This window comes from Salvia hispanica, chromosome 4, assembly GCF_029641045.1.
Source record: "Salvia hispanica isolate PSC_SH4W2 chromosome 4, Shi_PSC_v1, whole genome shotgun sequence".
In the NCBI taxonomy this organism is placed as follows: domain Eukaryota; kingdom Viridiplantae; phylum Streptophyta; class Magnoliopsida; order Lamiales; family Lamiaceae; genus Salvia; species Salvia hispanica.
The window spans coordinates 50,871,360-50,881,035 of record NC_142695.1 but is presented as its reverse complement, the minus strand read 5'-3'; the positions used below and the strand labels follow the sequence as shown (position 1 = coordinate 50,881,035).

The following is a 9,676-nucleotide window of genomic DNA, read 5'->3' as shown; positions in this document are numbered from 1 at the left end:
TTGACAAAGGATGAAACAGTTGACTCAAAGATTTAAAATTGTTATGTTTCATACTAAAAAAAGTAGATTTCGGTCTTATGATCATTTTGTTAACATGTCACTAGCTAAATATCTCTGTATAATAGAAGTTCCAAAATTAATGTGAAAATAACTATACAGCTACATTTAACATTCCTAGAAAAAAGGAAATAAATGTATCATTAGTGATTTACTATTAATAACTAAAAATCAATAAATGCAATAGAATTGTTTGTACCACGACACACGGATTGAAGTACATTTCATAAGTCCCAATCACTTATTATTGGTTTAATTCTAATAGTGATTACTACTCGTAATATATTAGCTGCTCATTTTCAATTCTTTGTTTATTTTATTTTAGAACTCGAGAAGTCCAAAAAAATCAAATGTCACCATATTTAACATTGAGAAATTGAATATCTTTTCAACAACCATTCCTCCGCCGCCAACTACCCTTCTCCATGTGCAATTTTAGTCATGAATTTGATGGTTAGATATGATTATTTTAAGTATTATATTTATGGGTGACTATATTAATATTTCTATTTCTAATGGAATAGCTCAAGTTCATCACTAGCAGCAGCAGCAGCAGCCATGGCAGCTCTCCTTCTCCTCCTCCTCTCCCTCCCCCTCGCCGTCGCTCTCTACCACGTCTACTACCGCCTCCGCTTCCGCCTCCCGCCCGGCCCCTTCCCGTGGCCGGTCATCGGCAATCTCTACGACATCAAGCCCGTCCGCTTCCGCTGCTTCGCCGAGTGGGCCCAATCCTACGGCCCGATCCTCTCGGTCTGGTTCGGATCCACGCTCAACGTCATCGTTTCGAGCTCCGAGCTGGCCAAGGAGGTGCTCAAGGAGAAGGACGGCCAGCTCGCCGACCGCCACCGCAGCCGCTCCGCTAGGAAGCTCAGCAGAGACGGCCAGGATTTGATCTGGGCGGACTATGGCCCCCACTATGTTAAGGTCAGGAAGGTCTGCACCGTCGTCCTCTTCTCCCCCAAGCGCCTCGAGCTCCTCCGCCCTATTAGAGAAGATGAGATCACCGCCATGATCGAATCCATCTACCATGACTCCACCGCTTCCCCTGGTATTACTCGTCTTTTCAATTCAATGATTGCACAGATTTTCCCCCAAATTGAATTTGCAATTGCATGTTAATTCTCAATTCTCGTCTTTTCAATTCAACGTTTGCAGAGATTTTCCCCCAAATTGAATTTGCATGTTAATTCTCTATCCTCGTCTTTTCAATTCAATGAAAATGAAGATTAGAGTTGAAGATTTCCCCTCCAAATTGAATTTGCCTGTGAATCAAGTGATTCTAAATCTGTTTAATTGCCTAATTTAGTGGAGTATGCATAAATTGATTTAGGCAAGAGTGTGGTGATTAAGAAATACCTGGCATCAATGGCGTTCCACAACATCACAAGGCTGGTGTTTGGGAAACGTTTCGTGAATGCTGAAGGAGCAGTGGACAAGCAAGGCCAGGAGTTCAAGGCGATTGCCATCAATGGGCTGAAGCTCGGCGCGTCTCTTGCGATGGCAGAGCACATCCCGTGGCTGCGGTGGGCGTTCCCCCTCGACGAGGACGCCTTCACCCAGCACGGAGCTCGGATGGAGCGCCTCACCCGGGAGATCATGCAAGAGCACACCCTTCTCCGCAAGAAGACCGGGGCCACCAAGAACCACTTCTTCGACGCCCTCCTCACCCTCAAGGACGAGTACGACCTCAGCGAGGACACCATCATCGCCCTCCTATGGGTCAGTCCACGAATCAATGATGATTATGTTATTTGTAATGTATGATTGTGTGATCGCAACCGGTGCTGATGTGTGCTTTCGAAAAACAGGACATGATCGCGGCAGGAATGGACACCCCAGCCATATCCGTGGAGTGGGCGATGGCGGAGCTGGTCAGGAATCCAAGGGTGCAGCAGAAGGTGCAGGAGGAGCTGGACCGCGTCATTGGACCCGACCGCATCATGACAGAGCACGACATCCCGAACCTTCCCTACCTGCAGTGTGTGGTGAAGGAGTCACTGAGGTTGCACCCTCCCACGCCTCTCATGCTCCCTCACCGTGCCAACACCAATGTCAAGATTGGCGGCTACGACATCCCCAAGGGATCCAACGTCAATGTCAATGTGTGGGCAGTGGCGCGTGACCCGGCCCTGTGGAAGAATCCGTTGGAGTTCAGGCCGGAGAGGTTTGTGGAGGAGGATATCGATATAAAGGGGCATGATTTCCGGGTGCTGCCGTTTGGTGCAGGGAGGAGAGTGTGCCCAGGGGCGCAGCTAGGGATTGACCTCACCACGTCGATGATAGGGCATCTGTTGCACCAATTCAGCTGGGCTCCTCCCACCGGAATGAGGCCGGAGGAGATCAACCTGGAGGAGAATCCCGGTACAGTCACCTACATGAAGAATCCGGTGGAAGCGCTTCCGACGCCGAGATTAGCTCCTCACTTGTACAAGCGCGTTGCTGTCGACACCATTTGAGGTTTCTTCATCATGTTTGTTGCTGCCTTCCACTCTACATTAGCTTTTTCCAAAACGTTTTTATGTTTATGAGTAATTTATTGAATTTTTCACTTGTTGAAGAATAATACTACTACTATATTGCTAGTTATTTTTCTATAGCTTAATTGAAACACCAAATAAGTCTTGATAAATACTTTTATGAAATAGTGAAATTTTGGCTTAATGTCCTCTCTTAGATATTGAATGTAGATGTGTGATTCTTCCTTAGTAAAAAACGTGTCCTAATATAATTAAATAACATATGTCAAGTGAAAATAATCAAAAGTGAATTGAGCTCTAATATTCAGGATGTAACAGATTTCATTTAATTTTCATGTATCCGAGATGCATGAAATCCCTTCCTCATATAAAAATCAGCACTGCAAAACTAAATCGAAGAAATATGTTGACTACAGTCAAATTTAGTTGTTATATAAGCAGGATATCGATTTTTCACACATTTTTCTGCTACACAACTTATTCATCTCAAGTCATAACCATTCTCCATCAAGATGGATTACAGCCATGAAGGTCGATTTTCCATAGAAATTATACCAATCAGTAGAAATAGACGTCTCAGAATCTATATACCAAGCCCCATCAGTTGAGCACAAGCAAAAGATAGGTCCAACGACCTCTATCGTTCCTCTTTCGCGAGGGCTACGTAGTTTATGGGAATCACGCCGCCCACCTTAACACTGTCTCTCCTGCCATTCCCGCCAGAGACTCCAAAACGAGCAGGAGTACCTACCCGTCGACTATTTGGCGTGGAAGCCATTGTATTAGTGTTTGTGCTCTGACCCAAAGGCTTTTTGGGCTTTGAACCAAATAGGGCTTCTTGTTCTGTAGCTATTTGATCTTGTAGCTTCTTGTGTTCCTTAAACATGCATCATGTATTGAGAGTAAGAGACATTTGAATGACCAATTCTCAAGTACAAGGTAATGGAAAAACTTACCCGAGATCTGCGTTTATCTTCTTCTCTTGCTTGTCGGGAGATGACGAATTCCTCCAATGTCCGTAATAAAGGAGCCTTTTTACACACAAATAGGGAAAAAGTGACCCAAGATGTAACAGGTTTCACACAACACTAAAATACACAGGGTTGCCTTACCTTATTGTACAAGAAGGGCATTCCTCTCTCTAGTTCCCAGGCCTTCACTTTTGAGGTTAAACTTTCCACAAGAACTGCAATGGTATTTTACAAGGAATTTTAGATTCTAGTAGATATGCATGAGTATTGCTCACTCAAAAGCAACTCACTCCCTTAGAAATTTCAGTCCTAGGGGAAAAGATTTATATGTTATGCAGGATTGAATTCTGTAGATATCAATATCATACATGGCCTGGCCATCATGCTCCAAACTTTTTTTGTTGCATAGTTTTCATTCATTCTCATATAAGATGGTGCTTAGGATACGGAGTAGTTTATAACAACCCTAGCAGAAATACTCGAAATTGCTTGAGAAGAAACATAAATACACAACCCTTGTGCAAGACAATTGAACATAATTATTGTTCTTAAGTGTAACATCTTAAATCCTGTTATTCTTGCTGTTATGCTATGAAACAAAACATGGATATCAATCTATGCTTGTATGAATTTTATTGAAAAAAAGTATATCCTCAACCCTCAAATCGCAATGAGGAAATAACATCCCAATGCATTGCTAAGTTTAATCAAATAAAATGGACTTAATTTAGAAGCTCACTTGGTATTTTGCCGACTAAGATTCTAGCTTTCTCAGCACGTTTCAAATTTTTGTGCACTCCTCTGCCAGCACTGTACCGATTTTCATCCTGGAAGAAAGAGAAAAGAGTCGATTTACGGAACTCCACCATAAAATACAAAATATACACGTCCTTGTAACAAGTGAAAGGATATTTACACTAAAAACATAATAATCACAAAATGCATAAGAATAAGACCGTGCCAAAAGAAAATGGCAGCTCCAGAGAACAGTGAAGGGAGCCAGAGACTAATTTGACAAACTTAAGTTTCAGGCCACCTACATTCCATCTACAGTTGGTAAACTCTATACACTAGGATTTTAGCATATGGAATATCAATAAAGTCCAATAAGAACTAAGAAGTGGTTTCATCTCTTAGAATTTTCAATGCTGGTTTAAAGGGAGCCAGAGACTGATTGGGACAACTTCACAGGTTTCAACAAAGTGGATTTAGGACAACTACTAACTAAAGCAACTTTGAGTAAAATGAGAGTTTATGCGCGGATCATATTACTCTTTCATACTCATCAAGCCAGCTTTCCTCTTCCGATGCATGTTTCCATTTCTCCACCTTGTCCAATATGTCCTTTCTGCTTTGAGCTTCTTCTTTGGCTATTGCAATCTGATCATCCATACTTGATAACAGCTCAGAAAGATCAGCAGTACCTGAGTTGTACATTTAAGTAAATAAATACCAACATATAGGAATCAAAACAACAATATGCACTTGACCAAGTTATTCTCATTGTTTCCATTTTCTTTCCTTAAAAGGTTTTCACACTGCTCTACCAAACAAATTCAAAATCTGAAGAACCACCAACCACACCAAAGAAAATAATGAAATCAATTGAAAAGGTGGGAAAAAAAGATAGTTAGTCTTCATTTTCTTACATTTTGAAAGAAATTAAGAAAGAATATCATGGAATATTTTTCCAACATGAAAATATTTACTTAACTTTGCATCTTATGCACTAAATATACGACTGCAAGATGCAATAAGAATCTACAGTTAACTAATAACAAAAAATCAATTGATAAAGGCACATTGGAGGCAATCAGTTAAGTTGCTCATCATCCATTCCTTTGCTTGTTCTAAGACAACTTATTCTTTCTCTAATTTTTACAAAAAAATAGTCTCCCTTCTATTTAATTTTTCACAGGGAAGAATATAAGTCAATGATCTAGAACAATGTGAAATGCCCAAAATGTTGAAATGTAGCTTAGAGCACAGAAGAGAAAGAACGTATAGATATCCAAACATTACAAAAATGACTGAAATTCACAAAAAAATCACCACAAATAGAAGTGAATGACTGGATGCTTCCAGATCAGAACTACCGCACCCGAATGCAGAAGACACACATATATGAGCTTGTTCCTAGTGCACATCCGATAGGGTAAGCTAGTACAGTGTGACAAAGATGAGATTAGAGAAGAACAATCGAATATCACCAGATTCTATAAGAGTGATCAGAAGCCGCTGTGCGTTGTCAACATCAAGGTCCATATGAACCGCTTTATATATCTCTTCAAGCTCTGATTGCCTCTTAAACACAAGCTCTTTCATCTTACTGACTTTCAAAACATTCAATCTTTCAATCTCAACTTCAGCCTACATATTATCAAAATTGCAGCAATATTGCAGTAAGAAATTGTAAAAATCACATTGACCTGAAAATTTAGGAAAATGAAATGGGCAAACCTGCTCAATGACATCAACAGATAGAGACCCAGGACTCACAACCTCATCCGCAGTTAAAGTTATCAAATGTGTAACATGATTAAATTTGTTCTGCTCCTCAACAGGTGTATCCATGAGACTCCAGAGTTCCATAAGGGTTCTGCCATAATTTTGTGCCTATATGAAAACAAAGCAACAAGTAGGTCATGCATGCAACTCAAAAATATAACAGCCATTGATAAAGGTCAAAGGCTGATGTGTGCTCAACCCTCGGTGTGGTGCAAGTTGAATTTAATGTAAATAAGTATTTGATCCAGTTAAATGAGGAAAGAGAATATTAAACTATCAAGACAGACATATAGTACTAACCACAAGTCAAGATATTGAAAGGAAATAATTTAGTACTGGTACATCATGTTCATACCTAAAACTAGAACTAAACTTCACTAATGACAAATAACTCCTAAAACTGTACAAGAGCTACATACTGAAAAGATACATTGGTGGAAAAAAAATTAATTTGTGTAACAAGACAGGAATAACACAATCTCATCTAAGGGTTGCAGTAGATCATACAATACATTAATAAAGTAAGAAAACTGGATGAGATCAAAAGTTATTAGGATGTTACCTGCAGTAGCCGCTGTTGTTTTTCTTGCTTCAGAGAATTCATTTCACCAGTTAATCTAGCCAACACCTCATTGCTTATGCTCTTTGATTGACCAGCAACAGTATCAACAAAACTTGGATGGATTTTAGCCATTATCGTCTTAAAATCTAGAGACATGACAACTGAGAGTCCATGGATCGCACTGATGTGGCCACTAACTTTCTGCAAGCGCAGATTCTGCAATAAACAAAAGTTCAGAAACCTAAGTTAAAAATTAACTCCCGTGGTATAGTTAATATATGAAATTGATGAATGCAAAACATAATCAAACCTTTTCAAATTGAAGCTCCTGGAGGTGAGACTTAAGTTCTCCCAACTTCTTGGTGGTGAGGTCCACTTCATCAACTTGAATTCCACTAGGGTCTAAAACCTTATCTGTGCCTGCTATTTCTGCACTGATTACTGCAATTTGGAATTCTACTTCTGAAATCTCTTTTACTCGCTCTTGTCTCTTTACCCTCAAACTCTCCAGCGTAGGGCTTATAACGGATATTTGATGCTTAATATTGCCATTCATCTTCTCATACTAGAAAAAAGAGGATTAAAAAGCTCAAAATATGATCAAACCTTTTCAAACTGGCAGAATCAGTATCATCTCTGGAAATAAAGAATAAAAAAGGATGGATATGCTTCCGCCACACATGCACAGAAGCCACAAAAAGGAAAAAAACAAAGGATTATGAGCAAACCCGAGGCACAGAAACCCGTTCTCCAAGGGCAGAAGTAAGTCGAGCGATTTCAGCTTCAAAATCGGCCAATGACCGCTGTAACTCAGCTTTGTACTTCTTGCTTCTCTCTACCTTCCTACGATATATCTCAAGGCATTCTTGCTCCAACTGAAGAAGCATCTTATCCCTCTCAGTTTCACTTTCTCCAATTTCATCCCATATTTTCTATTTCACCAAATTAACGAATGAAATTAAGTAAAACCTTCATAAAATGAGTAAATGAAACCGTAGAGTACAATGTGATCTTCGCCGTACATAATCTGAAATCAATTCGAATATTTCCGAAACAAATAAAATTAACATTGTGACGCAGAACGGAAAAATGCTGATGGACCTTACCTGCAGTTCGCGAAGGAGAGAGTCACAAGTTGTGGTAGCGGATTTCGACATAGACAGCGGCGAAGAGATGGTAGCTGTAGACATGGCGAATAGAAAGAGAGATACGAAAAGAAAACCCTAGAAATCAGTGGGATACTGAAAAAAGATGAAGATTGGTTGTGATCTTCGTTCCCAATTAGGGATACGATTTGATTTTGCGAGCGGTTGCAAAATTAAGAGTAATTATTGCTGCGGATTCGACTTTTTGCAAGGAAGAGAAGGCAAAGAGAAAATGGAGCGAGGGCTTTATCGGGAATTCATTTAAATTTCTGGGGTTTATTTGGCGGGAAGAAACCTATTTGATTTAGTTTTTTCGTCAGTTTCTCAAATTTTAGAGCATCCGCCTCCGTCCCGCTGGCGCGGCAATGCACTGTCTGCCGCTGCACTCTTGCCGCTGGCACGGCGCTGCTCGAGCACGTCTGTGCCGCTAAGCAGGCTGACGTGGCGCGACGGGATTGGCCAATGGCATTGCCATTAGCATTTTCAATTTTTTTTAAAATTCAAATTTAATTTAAAAAATCGATTTTAAATTAAAAAAATATATTTTCCCACTTCCCAATAAATTATATCCGTTTCACTTTTAATTTAATTTTCAATTTTTTTCCCCAAAATTCACATTTTCATCTATAAATACCCTCATTTCCACACAAAAAATTTCCCACCGCACTACACAATTCTCAATCTTTTACTCTTACAAAAAAAATGTTCGGCTCCGACGATCACCCCTCCGACTCCCGCGGTTGAAAACACGAATGGTTCGGCTCACAACCATTCCCTACTCCGGAAACGCAATTCTCGGCCCCTCCTCAAACCCAAGATTCTCAAATTCCGTGTGGCTACCGGCCTTACCCGGTGAACGACCAAGATGCCCTCGATGGGCGATACGGGTGGGCACTTGAACCCGGACCGGGAAGGAGCGACGACATTCAAACTCCTTCTATTCCTACTCCTACTCCTACTCCTACTCTTATTCCTCGTGGTGTTCGTGTTCAAGATCGTGGCGGTGACACTCACGTCCGCACCCCGTACACTCCGGGGGAGATGGATCAATTATTCAAAGCCTATTTGGCAATCTCCGAAGATCCGGAGGTTAGCACGAACTAATGCGAGGATAAGTTTTGGTGGCGCGTCTCTCGCCGGTACAATGAAAACCGCCCGGATAGAATCATCGAGCGCAATGAGAGTATGGTGTGCAATGCCATCTTCAGAGCCAACGAAGAAATCCAAAAGTTCCAGGGGTATTAGGGTTGGCAAAATATACCGAAATACCGCACATACCATACTAAAAAAACTGAATTTTTGGCTTGCCGCACTTTTCGGTACAGTATGATACCTTATCGATAGATTTAGGTACGACAAAGGTATGAACTTTGTATATACCGCGATATACCGCAATTATGGTATATACCATAATTTTTCGGTATATACCGTTAATAATTATATATATTTTTAATATATTTATTATTTATAATATTTTATATTTTCATATATTTATATACCGCAAAATTACGGTATCTACCCTAAACCTGCCGCAGCACGGTACGGTATACCGAAATATCGGTAAGGTAAAGGTTTTCATATTTTGATATATCGAAATGCAGTATACCGAAAAAATCGGCACGGTATGGTATCGTGTTTTCTCATACCGTACTTTTCGGTACGGTATGCGGTATGCTCATTTCGGTACGGTATACTGTACCGTGCCAACCCTAGGTATTACCTCTAGGAAGAGCGGTCTGCGGGGAGCAGCAGGAGCAAGCTCGACATCATTAGTGCCGCCTTGGCGACCTACCAATCCCAACATTACAAACCATTCAAGTACCTCAACGCTTGGCAGGAGGTGCGTGTGCATTCGAAGTATAAGGGAGGCGTAGCATCCTCCTCCAGCAAACGGTCGAGGTCGGTATCCCTGTCCGACGCCGGCGAGGATGAGGTGGCTAGCCAGCTTGCCGGAGC

At 40.9% G+C, this 9,676-nt stretch overlaps 2 protein-coding genes across 2 annotated transcripts; one reads left to right on the top strand and one right to left on the bottom strand.

The window, feature by feature from the left end:
• Positions 1-395: 395 nt before the first annotated feature.
• On the top strand, positions 396-2,643 carry LOC125194375 (cytochrome P450 98A2-like). Its single transcript, XM_048092557.2, has 4 exons — positions 396-510; positions 582-1,105; positions 1,388-1,776; positions 1,866-2,643. Exons 2-4 carry the CDS (start codon positions 616-618, stop codon positions 2,511-2,513), a joined length of 1,527 nt encoding a protein of 508 aa, XP_047948514.1. The 5' UTR covers positions 396-510; positions 582-615; the 3' UTR covers positions 2,514-2,643.
• Positions 2,644-2,936: 293 nt separating this feature from the next.
• MAP65-5 (microtubule-associated protein 65-5) lies at positions 2,937-7,943 on the bottom strand. Its single transcript, XM_048095634.2, has 11 exons — positions 7,682-7,943; positions 7,304-7,507; positions 6,886-7,140; positions 6,576-6,791; positions 5,966-6,121; positions 5,716-5,875; positions 4,778-4,929; positions 4,245-4,332; positions 3,647-3,720; positions 3,491-3,565; positions 2,937-3,411 (listed from the first exon to the last, which is right to left on the bottom strand). Exons 1-11 carry the CDS (start codon positions 7,763-7,765, stop codon positions 3,172-3,174), a joined length of 1,704 nt encoding a protein of 567 aa, XP_047951591.1. The 5' UTR covers positions 7,766-7,943; the 3' UTR covers positions 2,937-3,171.
• Between the last annotated feature and the right edge of the window lie 1,733 nt (positions 7,944-9,676).

Excerpts from the sequence above, each read along its gene's own strand:
- LOC125194375 (XM_048092557.2), top strand. The coding sequence starts at position 616 with ATGGCAGCTCTCCTTCTCCTCCTCCTCTCCCTCCCCCTCGCCGTCGCT. Across the intron at positions 1,106-1,387 it reads TGACTCCACCGCTTCCCCTG|GCAAGAGTGTGGTGATTAAG; the intron begins GTATTACTCGTC and ends AAATTGATTTAG. Across the intron at positions 1,777-1,865 it reads CCATCATCGCCCTCCTATGG|GACATGATCGCGGCAGGAAT; the intron begins GTCAGTCCACGA and ends TTCGAAAAACAG.
- MAP65-5 (XM_048095634.2), bottom strand. The coding sequence starts at position 7,765 with ATGTCTACAGCTACCATCTCTTCGCCGCTGTCTATGTCGAAATCCGCT. Across the intron at positions 6,122-6,575 it reads AACAACAGCGGCTACTGCAG|GCACAAAATTATGGCAGAAC; the intron begins GTAACATCCTAA and ends GTTTTCATATAG. Across the intron at positions 3,721-4,244 it reads CTTAGTCGGCAAAATACCAA|TTCTTGTGGAAAGTTTAACC; the intron begins GTGAGCTTCTAA and ends ATACCATTGCAG.